The sequence below is a fragment of the Eubalaena glacialis genome, chromosome 12, assembly GCF_028564815.1.
Source record: "Eubalaena glacialis isolate mEubGla1 chromosome 12, mEubGla1.1.hap2.+ XY, whole genome shotgun sequence".
Lineage (NCBI taxonomy): Eukaryota > Metazoa > Chordata > Mammalia > Artiodactyla > Balaenidae > Eubalaena > Eubalaena glacialis.
Window position 1 is genome coordinate 48,927,632 of NC_083727.1, and position 24,440 is coordinate 48,952,071.

At 43.2% G+C, this 24,440-nt stretch overlaps 1 protein-coding gene across 2 annotated transcripts in view; it reads left to right on the top strand.

Annotated features, from left to right (window-relative positions):
• Positions 1 to 24,440, top strand: part of FYN (FYN proto-oncogene, Src family tyrosine kinase) — a 208,826-nt gene that overhangs the window by 153,559 nt on the left and 30,827 nt on the right. Inside the window, exons 4-12 of one of the 2 annotated variants that reach the window (XM_061207612.1) lie at positions 522 to 779; positions 4,314 to 4,410; positions 11,069 to 11,167; positions 13,913 to 14,016; positions 14,988 to 15,137; positions 18,297 to 18,452; positions 21,144 to 21,323; positions 23,158 to 23,234; positions 23,327 to 23,480. In XM_061207612.1, coding sequence (XP_061063595.1) covers positions 533 to 779; positions 4,314 to 4,410; positions 11,069 to 11,167; positions 13,913 to 14,016; positions 14,988 to 15,137; positions 18,297 to 18,452; positions 21,144 to 21,323; positions 23,158 to 23,234; positions 23,327 to 23,480 — 1,264 coding nt within the window. In that variant the 5' untranslated portion in view covers positions 522 to 532. Of the gene's footprint in view, positions 1 to 521; positions 780 to 4,313; positions 4,411 to 11,068; positions 11,168 to 13,912; positions 14,017 to 14,987; positions 15,138 to 17,752; positions 17,918 to 18,296; positions 18,453 to 21,143; positions 21,324 to 23,157; positions 23,235 to 23,326; positions 23,481 to 24,440 lie in introns of both variants that reach the window. The other variant, XM_061207611.1, reaches the window with a different exon arrangement.

Consider the following 24,440-nt stretch of genomic DNA (forward strand, 5'->3'; position numbering starts at 1 on the left):
TGAAGAATGGGTACCCAGGAATGAAGAAGTACAGTGAGCTGTTTAGGTTCTGTCTTCTGGCTTTTCCAACACTCCTGCACCCTATTCTTTAGATTGCCTTTGCCATGATGGAAGGTTTTATTCTAATATTGCATACACTCATTTTTGAAAGCTTACACTACTTTTTAGGGTGACTAGAGAAAAGCATAAGTTAGTATTATTGGACTGTCTTTAGGCAGGTGTGTGATATTACAGAGGTGTAAGGGTGCAGACCTCATGCGAGGAAAAATGCTGCATGGTGAACATCGTACTCTGTATTGATCCCATTGCCCGGAGCATATGGGGAACAAATGTGATTGTCAAGTGAAAGGCACTGACATTGCTTCCAGCCGTCAACCATAGCCACTGCTTTTCATGCCCCTCTAGGCCTGAAATCTCCAACAGTGAGCTTTATAAATGATTCCTCTTTAATAGTCAAGCAACCCAGCCACTAGGGAGCATCCAAGTTCATGTGCCTCTTTTTGTTTGTTTGTTTTCAACAGGAATTTAGATAATGGGCTGTGTGCAATGTAAGGATAAAGAAGCAACAAAACTGACGGAGGAGAGGGATGGCAGCCTGAACCAGAGCTCGGGGTACCGCTATGGCACAGACCCCACTCCTCAGCACTACCCCAGCTTCGGCGTGACCTCCATCCCAAACTACAACAACTTCCACGCAGCTGGGGGCCAAGGACTCACCGTCTTTGGGGGTGTGAACTCTTCGTCTCATACTGGGACCTTGCGTACGAGAGGAGGAACAGGTCAGGATTCAGCTGCTCTTAAATCTTTTGGCAGTTGAACGTTTGTGCTCCTTTGACTGAGGATTCAACATTTAAGTTTTTAATCACTCTCTGCCTAGCCACTACCAGATAAGGGGCTGTTAAAAATGCTGAAGGTTGATGGACAAATCTAGATGCTGGCAACAGTGGTGCAGGGGACCCCAGTAGCTGCTCTGTGAGAATCCTGCAAGGGTTACGAGAGACAACCTGCTGCTGAGTCACTTGAGGCCAGTGGCTCTCAACCTTGGCTGGCTGGCTCAGAATAACTAGGCAGCTTTTTCAAAATATAGATGTCTGAGCCCCCATCCCAGGTCTTTTACATCAGAAGTCCCAGGACTGGATCTGAGTATGGATGTTTTGAGTTCTCCAAATGTGAAAGCACTCCTTCCCCGCATCCCCCGGTTAAGAGCACTTACAGGGTAGTACCTGCCCTCTCAGCTGCCTAACCTCCAGCCTGCCTGTCACTTCCCAGCTGGTGAGGCCATTTGGCCACATTATTTTTTGGCCATTTGTCTTCATTGATTCCTTCTCTGATGCTCCCATCATCTTCTATATGGCAGAGTTTATCAGCCCTAAAGTATTTTCATGTATCTCTTGTATTTTAAAATCAAATCTTATGTATCCTTAAGGAATCTTCTCATATTTCTTTTAGGTTTCTTTCTCTTTCCCTAGGCTGTGTTTCACTGCCATGTGCATTTGCTGACTTAGCTAATAACTTTGTAAAATATCTGGCCTACGTTCTCAGACATATGTTTTCTGAAATATTTGTAAGTTATCTCATGCATCCTTAGTCTTCCAAAGCCTCTCCCAGTATGTGAACCATGGTAACTAGATATTTGACATTATATGTTCCAAAATTGTTTTGTTTATTACAAAAGTTTTTTAAAATATACACCAACCATTATGCTGTCAGCTCATCTGGGAGCAGATGTCTTAAATAACAACCATTGTGCCTTTTTACCTGGGGAGTTGGCACTACCGAGGCTGCAGCAGATGTTTTCTTCCCTCTCCACCCAACAGGACAGTATAGTTATATCAAGGGGACCTGACCCAGAGCTTTGGGCAATTAGCTACTTCTGTTCTGCCAACACTTCACACTCTGCTCAGTAGAAAAAATATTTTATGTTCACCCTTATGTTATGGTGAATCTAGCTTTTCCTTTAAAGCAGGCCTTGCATGGGTGACTGAAGGCTGGGCACACTTACTCATCCTTCCAGCCTTCCTGGGAGGCACCTGGAATGGAGGGCGGAAGGAAAGAGGCCGTCAGGCAGTCTAGGGATGTCTGTCTCTGGAGGATGCTGGAGGAAAAAAGGAGCCAGAAATGCCCCCAGCACACGTGCCCTTTGCCTGCTGGGAGAAGACAAGTGCTTTGCCAGCCGGACTCTGAATTCTGCTGACACAGGCACTGACCTTGTGCATTCACTCGTGAATGCTGGATATGAATCCTGTGTCTGCAGGTATCATTCATAAAGTCACTAGAGAGGGCTCCTTGCCTTGAACGTGTGGGTCTGTAACACCGTCAGGGACAGTGTTAGTGTAAGAGGGCATCCGATGCCTTATGAGATGTGAAAGTTAAAACAATACTCGCACATGTTGGTGGATTTTTCTGCCTGAATTATTTGGCTTTATCATATATGCATGTCTTTCTCCTCAACGCTGCTTTCAGTGCTTTAAGGCCAGGAACAGTGTCCGTGCATCCCTGTGACCTCCTTTGACTCTTCCCTCCGTCCCTAGAAGATAAAAAACCCAGTGAGTGATGCAGGGAGACAGTGGGCAAGTGGAAGTATCGTCCTCCTGTGCCTTGTCTTCCACACGGTGGAGCTTAGGATTGTTTTTAAATTCTGAACTGAAGGGAATCTGTTAACAGAGTGTTAAATGAGGATAGGCATGGCCTTACAGGCTCCCACTCTGTTTTAAGCCAGTCTCCTTTCTACTTGTTCAAAGAAATCTTTCAAACATTTTGCATTTTGTCAAATGAGCCCTGCTGCTTTGCATGGTCAGACCTTCTGCGTGCCATCCCTCCCGCAGGAAGTCCCACTTGGGATGGGGTGGACAGTCAAGCCCCCTCTCCCCCTCCAGTTCTTGAGTAGTCCCCGGGCACATCTGTTCCCTTGCAACTACCAACACAGCAAAACGGCAGCTTGGTGAAACGCAGAACCCATGGTGTGCATTCTTCAGGCCACATTAGGCACTTTGGGGTGTGTGGAAATCAAAATGAGAATCCAGAGAGCAGAGAAATGGGATGTATTTGTTATCAGTTGCTGCATAACAAATTATCACAGAACTTCGCAGCTTTAAAAGGATGCACGTTTACTATCCCGCAGTTTCTGTGGGTCAGAAATCTAGCAACACCTCAGCCGGGGCCTCTATTTCAGAGTCTCTCACAGGCTGCAGTCAAGGTGTGTTGGCTGGGCTGTGGTCCTCTCGCCGTCCATCTGAGAAGGGTCTGCTGCTGCCAAGTTCACGGCGTGTTGGCAGGACCCACCTCCTCGTTGGCTGTTGGCCAGAGGCCACCCTCATTTCTTTGTCGTGTGGGCCTCGCCAGCATGGCAGTTTGCTTCATCAGAGTGATCAAGCCAAAGCGGCAATCCAGAGACTCTGCTCGGAAGACAGAAGTCACCGTCTTTTGAAGTTGAGACGTGGTCATTCATGGGACATCCCATCACCTTTGCCGTGTTCTGTTGGTTAGAAGCAAGTCATTGGGTTCAGCCACACTCAAAGGGAGGGGGTTGCACAAGGGCCTGAATACCAGGAGGTGAAAATCCCTGAGGGCTGTCTTAGGACTTCCTCCACATAGTAGGCAGAGTTGTAGGCCAGATGCAACACTGGATGTTCTTCAGTGTTGATGGCAAACCGCTGCAAGGCAGGAAAGGCCTCTGTGGCGCGTCAGCCAGGTGAGGAAGAGGGAGGACAAGTCATGCGGGGAGGGGTGAGTCCATGGTGGAAGGAGAGCCAGAGAGAGGGAGTCCCGATGGCCTTGGCAGGTGCCAAGGGCAAGACATCCTCTGATGGGGTGAACATGTACGGAGAGGGTCTTCTCAGTGCCCGGGCTGCAGAAGGAGTTTCCTGTTACATTCTGTGTCCTGTTATGCCAAGGGAAAGCGTAGTCCATTTTACCCAGACCTGGTGCGGGCTCCTGCACGGAGGAGAACGTGTGGGGTAAAGAGCGTCTGTAATTGCTGCAGAGCTCTGCAGATCTGAAGTATAATGTTGCTGCTGACCCTTGGTTGTGGCCGTGATATCAATATCCATCTCTTCCCAAGGACTCATTCCAAGTGTACAGAGAGAAGTCCTTCAACTCTGGGTTTTAGTTGGATCAAATAATGCTTCTCCTACAAAGATCAAGGCATAAATTCAGCTTGTGACTCTAGTTTCACACAATTACAACACTGCATCATGTTATCAGTACTGATTAGATGTAAATTTTGAGAATGAGGTTTTAGTGAAGATTTAATTTCTTGGAATTAATTTCCCCTGGTGTAATAATCTCTCCCGTTTTGATTTTGTTTTTGTCAGGAGTGACCCTGTTTGTGGCCCTTTACGATTATGAAGCACGGACGGAAGATGACCTGAGTTTTCACAAAGGAGAAAAATTTCAAATATTGAACAGCTCGTAAGTTTGGAGAGGGAGAGGGAAGCATGCATGCCTTTCAGACTGGGCAACAATTCTTGTGTTAGCAGTCTGCACCTTTTCAGATCTCTGAAATGCTAAGAGAACACGTGCTAATCAATTCATTAATTCTCAGCAACTTAACTTGAGGAAAGAAGAGTTGATGAACCAGTGCGGTACTTTATGGCGCTGTGTGTCCAGGGAGCTTTTTGGAAGATATCATAGAAGCGGAGTCGATGGTTTTGGTTTTGGTTTAAAGGTTGTAAAAGCACCAGCCTCGCCCTCTACAAATCTAGTTTCAGGTGATTGGCAGGAGGCTGGCCTATCCACATTAGCCTCTCTTTGCCCGGAGATTTTCTTCAAATTTCACATGTTGCCCTAGTCTCACGTAAGGCTGGCAACAAGTTCCATTTTCAAAACTGCTAAATATTCCCATTGGTGAAGCCTGTGGAGGCAATTTTCCATAATGAAAATTTGCAAGTGACTGAAATCTTTGTAAGATGGAAGGAGAAGTGATTTTGCCCACTCGAGAATGACTACAAGCATGCCTTTTCAATGTGGCCAGTAGAAACAGCAGTTAAGCCGGCAATGGGGAAATGTCAAGGGTGAGAATCACTCATTTTTCAAATCCTCCATTTAATACTTCCTTTAGGGAGAGTAAATATGGGTCAGATTTCCCTATAGCTTTTAAACATTATATCTGTTAGGTTAAGGCAGTGTGCACAGATGGGGGCCCTCCAGAAAAATCCAGGCTCCAAAGAAAATGGTGGTGTCCCATGTGTGCAAGTCAGGTCCTCTCCCCAACACCTCAAGTTTCCCTCATGAGCGCCCCCCAGTGGCTGGGAAAGAATGCCACTTGGAGGCTGAGGGCCCACCAGGAAGTTCTCCAGTGCTGCTAGGTCTGGTTACTCTGCCCTCTGCTCTCTGAGCAAACTGGATTTCATGGTGGTGGAAGGGCCCGAAGTCTGGCTCTTCAGCTTTTCCAAGGGCAGGTGAGAGGCAGCCCTGCTCACCCCACCCATCCCAGGAAAGAGGAGTGGTCCTTGGAACAGGGAACTGCCTCAGGCCCTGAAAACTGCCTCCTTGTAAAACCCACCCCTTCCCTAGGATGCCCCCAACTCTCAGGACCGCCTTTCAAGGGCAAGAATGGAATTCCTCCCGTAATAGGACAGTGACTCTTCCAGACATCAGAAGGCACTGTCTCCGTAGTTACAGGGTTATTTTTAAATATATTATTGTCATCATGAACAGGGGGGTGGGTGGGCTTTTTTTAACTTTTTATTTAAATGCATATGGTCTCGTGCACAGATCAAAAGTGTGCAGGGTGGTTGGTGCTCGCACAGTAAGACCGCTCAACTTAACAGTTAAAGTGGTACATTTATGTTATACATATTTTACCAGTTTTTTAAAAGTGTACCATTTGCGGAATTTACACAAACCAAACATGCGTGTGCAACACGTACCCAGATCAAAAAGAACATCACCTGCCCCCCATGAGCCCTCCTCCTGTAGCCAAAGGAATTTTTTTAAGCATAGTAAAGAGCTGCCATTTATTGAAGGCTCCTTATGTGCCAGCCATGTGCTAAGTTGCAAAGGTTCTCATTTGCTCTCCACAGCAACTGTCTGAGGTGTGTCTCAGAGTCATCTTTTGACATAGGAGGAGCCAGAGGCTCAGGTTAGGGAGCTCCCCGGGTGCACGGAGCTAGCAGGTGGCAAAGCCAAGGGTGAGATGCGGGGATGGCATCCCGAGTGAAGTGTCAGGTTCAGTGTTGGAAAGGCCCACATCAGAGGGAACTGAACTATTGGAGTTACATGAAGGTTTGAAGGGAAATGGGGGAGGGGGGATTTGGCTTTGATCTCTTCTGATTTATGATTCCTTATTGTTAATTTGATGCTCAGATGAATGCTTCTTGTCAGAGTCTATTAACTTTGAATTCTGAAATACACCCTCCTTCCCCTCCCAATTTTATGCAGTATTTCCTAAATGCCAAGGTTGGTTAGAACTTTTCAATCAATTTGTAACTTCTAAAAGGTAAGAATTAAGGAATAGTAGGAGGTACCATACACAGCTTTTCTTAGGTTTTCTCCACATTGCACATGGATTTACATGTTGGATTGCAGGGCACTTGGAAAGCCAGTCCTTGCCCAAACCAAATTTGTGACTTCTTCCTTTGTTAATCTGGATAGGATCTAGAGTGGCTTCCAATTGGAATTTTGGAGAAACATTCGAGGAAGATCCGACCTGCCTCAATCTGTATTTCATGATTTACATGCATGGCCATTAATGTTTACAGAAGGTTTTTGAACCTCTGACCCTGTTCTCTTAGAAGACAATATTACAAAGGCTTTTTATCCCTTTAATGTTATTCCTTCTTGCCAGTGGAATTTCTCATCCTACGTGCCATTTAAATGCCCTTTTTCAAGGTTATGGCGTGGAAATAAGGTTTTCGTAACAAACACAATATCCTGAAGTCAAGGGTAATAACAGGGAAGAGAAAATCATGAAGGAAAAACAAAGCCATAGTACAGAACCAGATGGCATGTGTCTCCTTCCCCCTGCCCGTGCCTCTCCCAGCCCCTGGCTCTCATCCCTTGAAAGAGAGGGAGGGACAGGGCTGTGTTCTCCCTGGGGCAGCTGCCACACCTCCTAGTTCGGGTCCTCCTGCTCCTCTCCCTGTCAAGAGGCAGGAACTGGAGGCCACAGGGCTGGCTTTTGTGTTTCACAGTGCAGCATAAGCCATGTGATATGCATGTGTGCCCATGCCCGGAGCCGACGGCACTGCTTCCCACCATGGGGATGGGAGGTCCTTCATTGACCTGGTGTAGGGGCTCAGTGTAGGGAATTTGGACATTATCAAACTTGACCCATTTTGAATATGTGAATTCATCTGTTTTATTCCCTATTTTCACATTTCATGACTAGCGATGTACCACCTAGAAACAGCAACTCTAAAATATAGTAAACATTTTACACAGCGTGGAGTAGTGCCCATTGCCTAGGGTAGTGACTCCTTTAAAGTTCTTTTCATTGTGATAAGAAGAAATCTGGTTTAGAGCCCATCTAAACATTTGACAAAATTGTTATGGATATGCCCTATGAGAGGAAGATGGGCAGTGACCAAATTTAGAAAGAATCCAGCATTTATAATAACGCTCCACAGCTCCATAGATCAAGGCTGACTTCTGTTTGCAAATGTCACTTCCTGGCTCCATCAGGGCTCCAGACTCCCAGCTCCTGGGGCCACAAGCCATCTCTGAGCAACTTTGGGGATTGGGAAGAGGCTCTTTTACTAAGTGTTTACATTAGAGCTACAGGGGAAGCTGTTATGGAAACTTAAAAGCTCTTCTAAACCAGAGGCAGGGCTTAAATCACATATTTGAATCAGAGCAAGATAACAGTTGAAGAAAAATCTCACCAACTCTGAATTAATGAAATAGCTGGACTGTACGAACTGTTTCAAGGAATGCAGCTTTAATAATACTAAGTACTCCTAGTAACTCAAGTAAAGAAAGAAAAAGTAGCACAGTGAAGATCCTATTTTCCTAAATCAAGGTGAATAAATTGTATAGAATATATTATTTATTTGTAGGTGAATTGGGCTCCTAGTGTATTAAACAAATGATTTATTCATTTGATTAAAAGGTTTTTTGGATGTCTTGAGTCTGTACCAGCCTGTCTCGACACAACATGTGAGTTTTACTACATAATACATTGTGTCCTTGTCACCTCATAGCTCCTTTGATGGAGAAAGTGACCCTGGATGGCTTCAAAAAAGAGAAAAGGATTTAATCTTTCTCAGTTTCTCATGAGTAACTGAAAACCCTTGTGAGATTAATGGAGTCACTTAAGAGAAAATCATGAATTCCTGATACAGGACTTTAGAACAATCTGATAGTTGGATTCTAATCTGTGCTAAACTATTTAGGTGGCAAGACCAAAATGAGATAGTTAATGCTGGATTTGAAATGGAAATAACTTGATTAATACCACGTCACCTGAATAAGACTGGGCTGTCACAATCTGCAACAAAGTGCATTGGCTTCCTGCCCCAGACGACATTTCTGTGTACCCCCAAATTGATAGGTGACTTTTTTTTTTAATTTAAATCAATTAGAACTAACTCAGTGAAGGTTATCTTGTAGTAAAAAAAGTAAGCCTCTGCTGCAAGTACTTAATATTTTCCTCACTGTTTGGGAGATTTCCCAGGTGTGTGTGTGTGTGTGTGTGTGTGTGTGTGTGTGTGTGTGTGTGTGTGAGAGAGAGAGAGAGAGGGAGGGAGGGAGGGAGGGAGAGAGAAAAGAAAAAGACTGGAGGTGATCGGTATGGTTATTTTTTATGATGAAATGTCTCCATCTAGTGGAATTTCAGAGCAGTAAAAATGTCACCACATTAAAATGAAGATAATGGCTCGAAAGCAATTTCCTTAAACGCATGCAGTGTTAAAGAAAAAAGCAAACTTCCACATATGTTCTTAGATAATATACTTATAACTGCATGTATTTCTTTTGGAGGATGTAGAAATGAACCCAGTACAAACTGTTTAAATGTTAGCATTTTTAATTTCATGATTTGAACCTAAAAGGCAGAGGGATGAGATAGGGGAGCAACACAGGGTAGATTCCACACAGCCGGATGGATCTAGTTCTTAAGTTGGGGGGTGGGTTCACAGGTGTTCATCTGTACATACGGTCTTTGGTACGTATAAATTATTTCATAATAAAAATCTGGACATAAACTAAATTTAAGGTTATTAATAAAAGACTTTCTGGGGAAAATCATCTCCCTCTTTTGATTGATTTGTTTAAATTTAATAGGGTAACAAAAGAAAGACTGAAAAACCAACTGAAACATAAGTGTTTTAAAGCCTTTGCCAGCACCCTGTCTCCTTCTGAGCTATTCTGTGCTACTCGTGTCACCTGACGCTTTCCTGCAACTGCACCTGTAGCACATGTGGGCTGGTCCGCATTTGCCTGTCACTGTGTTAAAGCCCATGTGGAGTCGTTGCTCATCGTCACCTCGCTCAGAGTCAGTCTTTAGAGGATGGGTCACTGGAGTAAGGCTTGCATTTAATATGGAGGCTGGTTATCCTCTACCTAATTGCGTCAGTCTGGGGAGGATCTTGACCAGGGCCAAAAGCCAACATTTCTCTTCCCTGTCTGAGGGCTTTGATACACAGCCCAGCAAAAAAGTGAATTGAGAAAACAACAGCAACAACAAAACAGCTTGGGATTTCTCTTGCTGCCTTCAAGGACCAAAAAAGGAAGGAGAGAAGGTGCTGGGCTTCTGGTGATCAGAAGTCTAGGAGGTCTCCATCTACTCAGGGGCAGTGCATCCTCCCTTCCCCCTGCGCTCCTGACCGCAGGCCGGTGGAGGGTTCTGCAACGCTGTCAGTGTCAGAGCTACAGCCCCACACACATGCTAACCGTTGCTGATGAGAAGAGGCATGCACTCCTCCCCTGCTCTCTGTCACATGCAGCTATGTGAGTCTGAGCATATGAAATCTAACCGTTTAATCTACTCATCTGTTGCAAGCTGAGAGTGGTATTATAACCCCCCTTTCACCTCCCTTCCTTCTGCCCACAGCGCTGAGATGAGCCCATGCTGTTGCTGGAACACTGGGCTACACAAAGTGGTGAGACTAAGACTCTCGTCCCCTTAGCGAGTTTTTGTTCTCTGCCTGCACTTGCACGCACACAGCTACAGCCACCCTTCCTCTCCTACCCTTCAGACTCAGGGCAGCGCTGTCAATACTTGATGAAATAACCTCAGGGAGAAAATGGCTGAGCAAGGCGTAACCTATTGTAGGCTTTATTCTTCTACCCATTTTCTTGAGGGCAAACAAGACAGGTATTCGAAGCGACTTCATCTCTTAACGGGCCTCCTAACAGGCTTCCTTTCTCAGGTGATATGCAACTATAATGTCTGTCTGCTGTCCGTCTTTCTGTCTGTCTGTCTGTCTCTCTCTCTCTCTCTCTGCCTCCCTCCCTCCCTCCCTTCCTTTTTTTTCTTTCCTTCTTTCTTTCGAATCATTTAATGGCTGGCAAAATAATGCTAAAGCCAGCGGCTTGCATCTCTCCAGTGGTACCAGGATGTTGGTTGCCTCGGGACAGGGGATGAAATAGAGACTGTTAGCCAGATTAGCAGTGCATGCTTTATTTTTTTTTTTCCAGCTTTATTGACATATAATTGGAAATATGACATTGTATAAGTTTAAGGTGTACAATGTGATGGATTGACACGTGTATTGTGAAATGTTTGCTACAAGGTTAGATAACACATCCTTCACCTCACATAATTACAGTTTTGTTGCTGTTACAATGTTTTTCTTAAGTAGGTGGGGGCTGAGTTCCCTTCCCCTCTATCTAAGTTGGAGACACTTACCAAGCAAAACGCCCTGTCCCCCACCAGAGCCCCCTCATGGCCAGGATCCTACATTCTGAATTCATAACTAAGGCAAGAGGTGAGAGACAAAACTGGCTTCCTCTCCCCGCTGACACAGATTGTGACCATTTGACCCTAACAGAAGGCTGTGTCGGAGTTTGGAGAAATCTGGTAGTGGAATGACTAGGAGATAGTCCTATGCTCTTAGGACACAGAGTCTGTGACTGCAAAACTTTGAAATGGTCGACGTATTCACTTCCTTTTCTTTTTTCCCTGCAGGGAAGGAGATTGGTGGGAAGCGCGCTCCTTGACAACTGGAGAGACTGGTTACATTCCCAGCAATTATGTGGCTCCAGTTGACTCCATCCAGGCAGAAGAGTATGTTTTGTTGTGTTCACTTAACTACTTGCTTTTAAAAGTTAGTTGCCCTGATAAGTGCCATTAACATTGTGCAAGTGGGAGAAGTAGTTCACTAGAGCAATTAAGGGGTGAGAGGATGTGGCAGTGCTTGTCTCCCAGGCTCTATGCCATGGTTTTTGCCACATCTGGATAATACTTGTACCCTTATTAACTTAATATTTTTTCTTAAAGCCTGCTCACTTTTAAAAAACATTTATTTTGAGAAGAAACTTTATATTAATACCTTAAATGAAAACCCAATATTACTTGCCATAGATAGAAATAGCCATAAGAATGTGATGAAATTCTAGCTAGAGCATGTATTATTGCCAACCCAAGGATCTAAGCCTGCAGTCTGCTGAAGAAAAGAGGGGAGGGGTGGGAAGAAGGAAGGGATGGAGAGAGAGAGAGAAAGGGGAGGGTGTAAGTAATTGTTAAAGATCAATTTGAGCTTTTTCTCCTCGATGTAATCAGAAATGTTAAAGGGGTGCTGAAAAGACACACCGTCCACACCCCAGGTAGGAGTAACTCACATGCAGTGTATCCTACCACTCGGGAAATCCTGTGGTGATGCATGTCAAATGGTCCTTTCCTTTGATGTGGGGTCTCGGGTGGTTTATTTCATAGCAGATCGTGACTAACAGCCCAAGGATTTCACTGGTGGCAGTTTCGGAAGGTGGTCGATAGGCTGAGGGAATTCTAGAAGGGACAGCCATGGTTCCTCCTCCTGGCCTGTGGGGATTCATGGGCACTTCCAAAGTGGAGAACTGTCAGAATGGCTCCTGTTAGGCGGCCCTAACCTCTGAACCGAGGGGAAAAGAGGTGGAACAGGATCTCCTGAACGTGAGACCCGGGCCTTCCCCCGACGCCTTGGGGACCTGCCTCTCCTCTCGGTGGGGCAGGCCTGACTTACCAGAAAGGTAGTTGAGAAAAGTCAGCCACGCAGCCCAAGCTTTGGCTCTGATATTTAATATGCCCTGGGTTTGTTTAAGCGCTGCAGGGAGGGTTAGACTCCACACCCCAGCCAGATCCCCAATGGGATTGCTCTCTTGTCTTTAATTCCTCTGTATTTCCTCTAGGAAGATCTGTTTTGTTTCCCACTCTCAAATACTCAGTGGTTCTGAGCTCCTTTTTTCCCTCAGTGAGTGTGTTTCATCATCAGTGAATAAAGGAATCCGTATTGAATCTTTTTTTTAGGGCAGATTTGCAAACATCTTTGTGTTCTTTCAGAATAAAAGGTACCACCAAAATGCAGCATTACTTTGACTTAGCTGGGATCCTACCCACAATATATTTAAGTTACATTTATAATGGTCAGGTTTTTTAAGTACTTTGTTTTTAAAGAATAAAATAGCATTTTAAAAATAATACCTATGGTTTTACATATGCAATTAATTACCATTATCTTAAAATACGATTGTTTTAGTACACTCCACTGTTCCAGTGGTTCTCTTTTCATCACTGTTCCTATTTACACTGAATTTTAATTGGGTTATTGATACAAACCCGGAAAGTCATTTCTCACAAATAATTGGTGTAATTCCCTTTATACCACCTAGCACTGGGTTAGCATTGTTGCAGTCTTGTGCCTTTAAAAGTCACTGAGGAGCTGGCATGCAGCGTGTCTTTTCTTATCTTCAGGGAAGCTCTTTCATTCACAAAAGAATTTGATAGTGAACACATAATAGCTATGTACAAGTATAATGAATTGAAATTTCATTTTAGAAACTGGATCCTTTCACAGTCAAATATTCTAAAAATTGTTCCTGTGCACAGATTCCGATGGAATGCTACCAAGTTCTCCCTGGGGCTCTTGGAGCACCTGCTGCTCGCTCAGCACCTGGTGCAGAAACGTTACCCAAGTGCCAGGCAGTGCTTAGGGCTGGAGGGTGCAGGGGGAGGTGAAGATGAATAAGGAAGGTCGGCAGGTGATGTGCTGTGTTGCCTCCTAAAGTGGCACGGGAGTGTCATTACAGGGAGAGTATGAACACGTCTGTGACACTGAGTGTTTTTAAGGACTTGCTGGTTGACCGTACGCAGTAACCTGGCCCTGCAGCTGTGCCAGAGCTCACGTGCGGCAGGTCACAGCCCCGCCATGCAGCAGATGCCTTTTATCCATCCAAGTCCTCACCCCTGCTGGACGGGAAGAAAAGAGAAACAGGCATCCAGGGACGGCAGTCATCTCAAATTAGGCGTAGTCTTGACCATTTTCTTTCAGAGTTCCTGTAGGTAGGAAGTTACTGAAAATACCGTGTCTTTGTTCTCTGTCCATTCTGACTGACATTTTTTCAATGCTTGATTAATGATCTTTATAGACACTAAGACTGTGTTTTGTTATTTCCCAAGGGTTGTAATTATGCTCAGAAATCCAGGGTCTTGTAGAGGTGCGTGGGAAGGGTCTCCTGCAGTTGCCATTTCAAAACAAGGTCTTGGGTTTCTCTTTTTGTGCATGTGGGTGGCACTTTCAACACAAACCCACCAGTTCCTGTCATCTCTGGAGGGAAGAAAAATAACCTGCAATTCAAATCTGATCGTTTTTCAGGAGTGAAGGAGATGGATTAGGGATGGAATCAGGAATAGATTGAAAGGGAATCAGATGAGGCTAGGGAACACTACACAGGGTGAGGCTAAGGATGGAATCGGAGGTGAGGAGGGTTCATGGGCAGAGGACCTGATGCTGTTCCATTGTTATAAAGCATTTCCTTCCCTTGATCTCATTTAAAGGTGGTACTTTGGAAAACTTGGCCGAAAAGATGCTGAGCGACAGCTTTTGTCCTTTGGAAACCCAAGAGGTACCTTTCTTATCCGTGAGAGTGAAACCACCAAAGGTAAGATAACGAGTTGAAGAAGTTGGCTTGTCATTCAAATCTGTGGATTAGTCAGAGGGGATGAAAGGCTTATCTCTAATGTACAAGGGTTTTTAAATGGCACATATCCTCCCTGCCTTGTGAGCAGAGTCCTATATTCAGTTTCCCCTCCAGTCTCTAGAACTGCAGACAGTTCCAAAAGGACTACAGAGGCTCAAAATCAAGACCTTCCCCCCGGAAACAGGGGCTGGGACCGCTTCTCTCCTCCAGGCATGCAAGATCATAGAATCTTCAGAAGTCCTTTAGAATTAGGATTTTCTGAAGCTCTTAGTTCCTCAGGCACCAATCACACAGTTGTTTTTTGCATTTCTTTTGTTTTTTCCACAACCGAGGACTTCTTTTCCTCCATCTGCTGGCCTTCTCATTATGTAACAACTCATTAGAACCCAATAGAGGAGCTGGGCCAAAGGAAAAGAGCAGTGGCCTTCTAGCTTGATATACCAGACACTAGTTATCTGCTACTGTGAAAAGTGTTCTGAAGCAAGAATTGGAAGCTCAGTTCTAGAGAAACAGTCCTTAGATTTCTTCAGTACACGCCACCCCTGCCTCTGTGATGCCCTGTGGGTAACGGAGACTAGGGCAACAATCTCAGCCATGAGCATCTGTGCTTCCCTTCGTCTTGCCCGGGGGGAGTTGGGTCTATGCCATGTTCACCAGCACAAGTGTACTGAATAGAGTATCACAGGAAAAAATCCAGAGAGCTTTCATTCTCAAGGGTAGAATCATTTTATTGCTAATATCTTCTGACATTTGCAGGAAAAGGGTGTTTTCTTTCTATGTTACTGAGTGTGTGTGTGTGTGTGTGTGTGTGTGTGTGTGTGTGTGTGTCTCCTCTTGATAATTATTAATCAGAATACTCAAGTAAATGAGACCCAAAAAACAAATTGGTACTCAAAATGATTGGAGCTGCTAATGCTTTGCACATTTCCCAGGTGCCTATTCACTTTCTATCCGTGACTGGGATGATATGAAAGGAGACCATGTCAAACATTATAAAATTCGCAAACTTGACAACGGTGGATACTATATTACCACCCGGGCCCAGTTTGAAACACTTCAGCAGCTTGTACAACATTACTCAGGTAACCTGAATTCTAACTGGCTGCTAACCATTTGGATGCTGGAGGGTGTGGGTGGGCACAGAGCGGGAAAGGGGAAAGAGGTACAACAAATATATACAAACGCACTAGGAAAATATTTTTCTTTGCTAGCCCCTCAAGGTGGGGCTTGGCCGAATAGGTTCTATCACTGTTTTTTCCTCCATAGTTATTATTAGTTCCATATGTTTGTCAAAAGATTATACCATTCAAGTTCTCCAAGTAGAAAGCAATAGGTTAAATTTTAAAAGCTGTTTGTTTTTTTGTCTTCATCTTGAAATCCTTGGAAGTTATCTCTTCCTGTTCCCCTGCAGAATATAATTCAGGAACTGTGAAAGGAAGAGGGTGTGGTCTCCGGGGGAACACTTACACGGGGCCTCCTAGAGGGTGTGCTGTGTTTCTACCATTACTTAACACTCAGCGCTGTAGCGGGAATGGCTGCACATGCATTTCATTGTCATGACTAGATGACTTTCGCAATCCATTTATCATGTTCTACTTCCCCACCAGTACTTCCATTTCCTAACTAGACTTAGACGTATATGATCCACAGCTCCTAAATCTGTTACAGCTATTGTATTAAATTAAGCTTTTAAACAGTAGATCAGTCTCTGTCCTAACACCCAGACATCACCACTAGTCTGTTGTTCCTAGAAACATACAATTATTAGGTATTTAGGTGTGTGATTTGTACATTTTATTAAAGAAGGTGGTTTTATGTGCAGTTGTTAGAATGATTGCTTTCTTTCCTAGATTAGCAAGTCAATCCCACTATATCAATATATACACACCAATAGATAGGGATATGCATGTACAGATAGAGATCTATAGCCCGTTAAACCCAATAGTTTTTTGTGTGATCCATATATACATTTTATATTATTCTTTAAAACAATGACAAGACTCCAAAATAGTACATGGCTTGACTTCAACTCTTGCTCTATGCTCATTGATTTAAAAATATGTGTGTATAATTTTTTAGCACCAAAAAAAAGGAGTTTTTTGAAAATGGCAATAAGAAATGTCTATCTATTGATCCTGCGCAGTAATGAACAAATGAAAACATTAATAACACTTGAAGTACTTGTTGATTAGGGCAGGGGGTATCTTTTGTTTATGTGGATTCTAATGAAATACTTGGGAGAAATGGAGCAGAATATCTCCCTGCGTGTAAGTGATATATTCAAAATGCCTGCATGTTGTAAGGATTTTTCAAATGCCTAAATATATTTCATTACAGCCAAACATCAGCTGGATCCCCAGGGTTTGGATCATTTGAAAATGTTGTGTTGGAAAGGGCACCTTAATAACATCATAAAGCTGGAAGGAGAGAAGGGATATGAAGAGCAATAGACATTTTTTAATCTCAAAAAAAAATCCATCTCGAGACGGATTTGTTTTTATATTGGCTTTTCCTCCTCCCTCTTTCTCTCCCTCACACAATAAAATGCCTTTGAAATATTGACACATAAATAATTTCCTGCCTAAATGTCTCAGAACCTGATTCTATCAAAAAAGAAAGGAATAAAAAGGAACTTGCAGCTGGTTCCTGGAGAAAAGGCCGCAACACTACATTTTATTTCCCTGGATTTGAGGGGCCTCTGGTGGGGTACGGCTGGTGGTGCTCTGTCCGCCTCAAGCCAGGCACTCTGCAGCTTTTGTTACTGCCCTGATTCCTTATCCATTGTCACCTTTCTCACCTGACTGATGTTTAACTGGGCATTTAGACAATTTTCCCTTACCACTGCTAGGTTCTAAAAGGCTTTTTCTTTAAAGACAGAGAGACGAAAAGGGAAAAAAATCTTCCAAATAATCTATAAGTGATAATGACTTTTTCCCTTCCTCTTTTTCATAGGAAATAGAGTTCTCTCGCATCCTTGAGTTTCTGCGAATTTTAGTTTCCATTCTTTCTCCTTTCAAACCAGACTCCTAAATTATACATCGGAGACTGTTATAAAGATTTTTTTAAGGGAAAATAATCAAAAAAGCAAGAGTATCTGACTGGTAGAATAGAGTCAGTTCAAACTGCCAAGGAAATCACTAGAGAAATATGACCTCTTTTTTCCCTTGCCAGGTATAATCTTCAGCCTTACTAGTTTATAACAGTCTAATGTTCTGTACAAGAATCCTGTACTGAAGTTACAATTTTAAGTATATTCATAGCAAAGAGAATCCCCAAACCCTAGATGTTAGATGGGGGCAAAAGACAGTTGTGCTGACATTCTGTGGTCCAGATGTGCCTTTTGAAATCAGCGGAGGTATTTGCAGAGTTCCAGAAGACATGTTATTAGCACACTGGGCTGAAAACATTTTTCTTATTCAGTGAGCACAGAAACCAAAGCGGTCTGTATCTGTATATACATATAGACTATATTAGACCCGGGGGTATGCAGTCATCCAAATATAAAACGTCCTCTATTCTACCTCCAACGAACATGTTTCAGCTTGTGGTGTCTAATCTTCCAAGACGTGTATAGTTCTCTGCTGACATAGCACTGTTTTGAGTAACGCTGTGTGCTGGCTGGGTTTGTGCACCTCTAAGTGTTGTTTCACGTGTTTGCTTTTCTTTTCCCCTCCTGCTGCTGTCCCTGCCCCATCAGAGAGAGCCGCAGGCCTCTGCTGCCGCCTAGTAGTTCCCTGTCACAAAGGGATGCCAAGGCTTACCGATCTATCTGTCAAAACCAAAGATGTCTGGGAAATCCCTCGAGAATCCCTGCAGTTGATCAAGAGACTGGGAAATGGGCAGTTTGGGGAAGTATGGATGGGTATGCTGAGACTCAATTACTCTATTACTAGCTTTCTTGTTTGGGAAGTCCCAAACATCAAAGATGGAAGGTGAAAATAAAGACTTTTTGGCCAAGAAGAAAATGTGAATTACTAATAATTTTGACTTTGATTTCAGAATTCTGGTCAAGATTGGAAAATGGCTCAAATGATACTACTATATGAGCCTCAATTCATAAACCAGTAAATGGTACAAGGAATAGTCTAGCCTGCACCAAATGCCTTCATTTCCAACTGCAAATGTTTGTGGAAGGAACTCAGTGTCACCCTAAAGGGCACGTCACCTCCCATCTTTCCTAGTGCATGCATGATTATGGATTATAAGGACTGTGTTTTCTTTATTAATTCCCTTTCCTGTAGAGAAAGCTGATGGTTTGTGTTTTAACTTAACTGTGATTGCATCGAGTTGTACCCCACAAACTTCTGGATTGGCTAAAGATGCTTGGGAAGTTGCACGTGATTCCTTGTTTCTGGAGAAGAAGCTGGGTCAGGGGTGTTTCGCTGAAGTGTGGCTTGGTAAGGCAGAGGGCACATTTTGTTTTGGCTGCATCTCAAAGCCAGTTAAAAGAACAGTTTTGAACAAAAACATATACAGCCGTTGGGACCAAGACGCTTAACCTGGATAGCTAGACGGGCACAGGCCATCCAGATTATACCCTTCTATCCTACTTCATGTGGTTAAGTAAGGCACTCACAGAACAGGAAACTAGTACAATAAGACTGGTGTTTCCTCTTCCTCAGATGTGGGAAGGTAAGATTCTATAGCTGGGCTAATGCAGGGGAAGACCACGGACTTTTTTTGCTCAGTAGCCTGGATTTGAAGCTTTTCTAGCTGATTAACCATGGGCAAGGGGCTTATTTAATCTCCTTGAACCTCAGTTTCCTCATCTGTAAAATTGGAATAATACCTACATCTTAGGATTGTCATGAGAATTTCATGGAGAGTGTGTTTAGAGTCCCTTGCATATAGCAGGTGCTCAGTAGACACACGTACTTCTCTCGTAATTTGGTTGTCGTGTCATTGATCAGGCCAGCTGCACTGGCCCTCCCCACTGCTTTTGTGACACCCTGAAACATCTGTCAGTAAGGTAATGTTGGTGCTTACGGAATCCTCCTTCTTACTTTCTTAGAGTCAATTAAAAGCAATATAGGTAGGTACCTGTTGATTTGTGTGGTATAGGTATCTAGGTGTGATATGCATTAAAAGATTTAATACAGTTAAAGCACTTAGAACAGAACCTGACAACTAGTAAGTACTACCTATAGAGAGAGGGGGAGAGAGAGAGATACACACTCAGATATACACGTGTATGTGAGTATGCATATGCTATTATAATAAGTATTATCATTATAATTGTTTCAGAGTCCACATTATTGTGTCCATCTCTGTCTGTAATTTAACTCTCATATTGTAAAATATATTTATATGGCCTTCGTCTCCCTCATCCCCACCCAATTTATAATTGTATTTGTGGGTCCTAATGATTTCAGTGCAGTCACTCATAAAATCAGGAAGATTTAAACCCTATACAAAAATTTATTTTCAAACTTTGTAATTACCAATTTTAAATCATTACACATGTTATTAGGATTTTGTTTCCTACTGAACATAAAACACCATGTTGGGGCAGTTCAGGTTCAGGACGGAAGGCTGCATAAGTAACCAGGTTGTTATTAGAGAGGAGGATCTCACTCTATTTAAATTTTGGGGGTGCTAAAACACTCACATAGACCACTTACGAGGTGTCAAATTTCCCATTTATGTTTAGTGGTCAGTCCTCTATAAGATTTGAATGAACTCTTCTTTAAACCACTTATTCTTTAATAATTTATATTTTTGTAGGTTGCATGCTGTGATTTTATGAATCATGTTTTTAACAGGGTAACAAGAGTTGCTCCACTTTACAGAATTTTTTAGTTCTAAAATCAGTTATATTAAATATAAAGTTAATTCAAACCAGCCCTCTTTTCCAAATAGAAAACAATATAATCTTAGTAGATTTTTCTGTTTCCCTTATAAATAGTTTTAATTCAAAGTCATAAGACTAATAATGGATACACATAGAATTTAGATTTTTTTCTTTAATTTTGGTGCTGAAAGAGACTGGAGAGAGAATCCAGTTCCATTTCTATATTTTACAGATGAGGTAAATGATGGTGATCATAAACCAGGCCTGCCTCTGAACCTCCTAGATTTTTTTTTAAACATGTGAAGTTCAGGTATCTCTATTCCCTCTTAGCTGCTGTTTAATTTTGCCAGTCTGTCTGATAGAAGTCATTGTTCTTGTGGCTGACCATCAGTGAGCTTGAGGAATTTTCCTTTACTGGTTGAAGTGTTGGCAAGTGGACCGAGAGCTTCTTGCCAATGCTTATCAGCACACTTAGCTCAGCTTTTCAAGGACTCAGTCAAGCAGCTTATCCATTGCTGACAACTAAAAGTCTAGAGGTAATCTCCAAACATCCTCAGTGTGTTGCCATGTATTTTTAAATGGCACACCCCATAAAATAGAACTTAATCTAATTTCTTCCATGCTCACTCTACTGCCTAAGGGATGGCTCTTGGATGGCCAGTCCTGTTCTAACCCGTAGACTTTCATCCTTATAAAGAAGTGTCCAGAAAGTACTAGGGATCTAATGTACAACATGATAAATATAATTAATGCTGCTGTATGTTATATATGAAAATTGTTTAGAGAATAAATCCTGAGTTCTCAAGAAAAAAATTGTTTCTATTTCTTTAATTTTGTATCTATATGAGATGACAGATTTCACTAAACTTAATTGTGATAATCACTCCGTGATGTACGTAAATCAAATCATTATGCTTTACACCTTAAACCTATACAGTGCTGTATGTCAGTTATATCTCAGTAAAACTAGAAGGAAAAAAAAGATGTATCCATCCAGAGCTTTTGATACAAATTTGTAATCACGTGGCTGAGCCAGAAAAGGAAAGTGATATATATCAAAATCACAAAAAAATTTTAAAGAATTATAAACCATGATATAGCCATAACTAAACACATTTTTCCTGTTGAAAATACTTGACAGAGTCCTTACATTTGATTGTCTTTGTTCAACAAAAAAAAATGTTAAGTTTTTTTTAAGTTAAAATCCGACTTTATGCAAATAGCTACTCACTAAACAACTTTTTATTCCATCAAAAGAGGATCTTTGGTTTGACTTGATATTGTGGGGTGTCTGCAGGTACCTGGAATGGAAACACAAAAGTAGCCATAAAGACTCTTAAACCCGGCACAATGTCCCCTGAATCGTTCCTTGAGGAGGCACAGATCATGAAGAAGTTGAAGCATGACAAACTGGTCCAGCTCTATGCGGTGGTGTCCGAGGAGCCCATCTACATTGTCACCGAGTATATGAATAAAGGTCAGGCCAGGCCTCTCGGGCTCCCCCTCACGGGGACCTGCAGGCTTGTTTTGGGGAGGGAAATGGAGCTGCCTGCTTGCTTTTTTCCTCCTTTCTCCACGAATCAAGCATTCTTATCAAGACGTACAAATTGTGTGCTTACTAATGAAAACATTTTAAGAACAGTCTATGACCTTGAATTTGCCCCCCAGATTCTTGTGAAGCGCAGTACCTTTTGCATGCTGCACGTGTCAGGAGTTCCAGCTTCTCTCCATAATTAAAGAAATTCATTTTTAGTATCAGGGGTGATACAGAGAGCTATAATAGTTTGCTGTTATTTGGAATGCCAGAGCTTGTGTTAAAAATTAAATATTTTGCAGGGCCGAACAATTAATATCAGACACTGATCTCTGGGTTAAATTTAGTCTCCGTCTTTTCAACATTTTTTTTTTTTCAGCTCTCTTCTTAAACATCAGACATAGAAAGACATGCTTTTAAAGAGCACATTTTAGTCTCATTCTTTTTCTCTCTTTCTAATCAAAGCAGTATTGTTGGGGATAAGGCCAAAGATCACTTTGTTTTGGAAAAATAGATGAACCAAACAAGAAACAGCCTTAAAAGGCAATTCGTTGTACATCAGAGGACACCAGTGTAATTTTTCCTTTCCACTTACTTTCTTTTAAAATATATTTGGAATTATTCCCTGACAGATTGTTTGTCCTTTGTACCCAGGGTTATTTGGTAAATAACTTTGTGATTAAAGCATGAAAAAAGTCACCAATGATCACATGAGCCTCCAGCCTCTGCCTGTGATTGTTTCAGCCCCAGTGTTCATTCTGAGCTCCTTAGGCTGTGTCATCACAGTGGCTCCGAAGCTCCAGCCGTTTTGTTTAAGATATCTTTTAAGGCCTGATTGGCCATGATCTAATGTGGGGAGCTACCTGCCCTACCCTGTATTCCTCAGATACTCTTTTCTTGATTTAAAATCTGTCAATAAGCTGGGCCAGTGATTCTAAACTTTACTTTGTATCAGAGTCACCTAATGGGCTTCTTAAAATACAAGTTTCTAGGCCAGAACTCCCAAGTTGCTGATTCAGTAGATGTGGGGTGGGACCTGAGAGTCTGCATTTCTAACTAGTTTCCCCGGGGTTGCCATTCTTGCTGGTCCAGGACCACATTTTGGGAACCACTCGGCTGGGCGCTCTTTTCCCCGCTTCACTCTTGTTGGGGGTGCTGATTGGGAATGAGATTGAAGTGGTGCAGCCTTTCAATATGTTCTTCCTATGACGTAAAGGGAATTGAGTCCTGTTTTTTCTAGTTTTAATCCCATTTCTGGTGTCCCTAGAAATGGAGTCACCATAGTTTTTTCTTTAAAGTTATCAAGTTTGTTTTTATTTATTTATTTATTTATTTAAAATTTTTATTTATTTTGGCTGCACCAGGTCTTAGTTGCAGCACGTGGGATCTTCGTTGTGGCATGTTTTTGGTTGCGGCATGCAGGATCTGCAGGACTTCTTAGTTGTGGCATGCGGACTCTTAGTTGCGGCATGCATGTGGGATCTAGTTCCCCTACCAGGGATCAAACCCAGGCCCCCTGCATTGGGAGCTCGGAGTCTTACCCACTGGACCACCAGGGAAGTCCCACCATAGTTTATTTTTAAAAGGTAAAACTGCCGCCTTCCAATGCATAGATTTTCTTCTGCCCTGTTTTTTGTGTAAACCTTTTTTTTTTTTATCGATAGCACTATTCCATTTAATTACCTCGTTACTTCTAATAAGAAAACCAAATACAGCCCTTCATCGGGAATTTTTATCTTTCAAAGGAAATCGAAATGGTTTTATGTTTTGTTCATAGGAAGTTTACTCGATTTCTTAAAAGATGGAGAAGGAAGAGCTCTGAAGTTACCAAACCTTGTGGACATGGCAGCACAGGTAGGCCCTGTGGTACCTCGATTCCTGCCTTAGATTTACTGATGTGTGAGTACATGGAGCCACATGTAACGTGTGTTCCTCGGTTTCCATAGGTTGCTGCGGGAATGGCGTATATCGAGCGCATGAATTATATCCACAGAGACCTGCGGTCAGCAAACATTCTCGTGGGGAATGGACTAATTTGCAAGATCGCCGACTTCGGATTGGCCAGGTTGATCGAGGACAATGAGTACACAGCAAGACAAGGTGGGCACTTGAATGAGGAAGGCTCGTGATCACGTCCCACCCAGCCCTTCCTCCCTCCTTCCCTTCCTTCCTCCAGAAAATGTTTGGACTGTCGTTCTTTGGCTGGGTTCTTCTTTCTTGATCTGGCGGGAATCTGACAGCTCTGCAGGTGGGAGACTGTGGTGGGTTCAGTGCGTGAACGAGATGTTGCTTTTTGGTGCGTGAGCGTCTGCTGATGTCCTCCTGGCTCATGCCACCCTCCTCCCTGCACCCAGGCTCGGGACACTTTGCCTTGGGAGGAGAGGGCTGCGGAAGGCCAAGAGAGCAGTCGAGTAGTAGCTCAACACTCCATCAGAGTCTCAGCCAGAAACAGAAGGCACGCTCATTGGAGAATTTGGTAAAGGAGTTATTTACAATGGCCCGGGCAGGGTTTAGGAAAACCGACAGGGCATGATGCGGCATCCCAGAGCTGGTAACAGCATCAGAACTAAGAACGAGCAGCTGTGCAGAGAGGCCCCCCTCGGGTGGAGACAGGCAGCTGGGGCGGATCTGGGGGGTGCGTGGCCGAGCTCACTCTTCAGCCGTCCTCCAGATCTTCTGCCAAGCCCCACTAGAGCCAGCGGTCAAAGGAGCCCATTGACGAGTCCTGATGGGTCCAGAGCAGGGAGAAGACGAGTAGAAAGGGGATGTAGAGGGCCGACAGAAGAGAATAACTCAGTCCCTGGAGAAGCTCCACCTCCTTTAATCATCCCCTCCATCCTGCCCCCTCCAAAGATTTATAGGAATTAACCTCTACATAAAATACATCTCAAACCAGCAGCCACTCCAGTGGGACAGCTTTTCAGATGCTTCTAGAGCACTAGATACCGGGGAGGGAATTCCCGGCGTTATTTCCTTTCTTCCTGGAACCTCACGTAGTGGTCAAAGGATAAATGTGTGGAACTAAGTGTGCAGCTTGCAGTCAATGTAGGCTCCTCATGG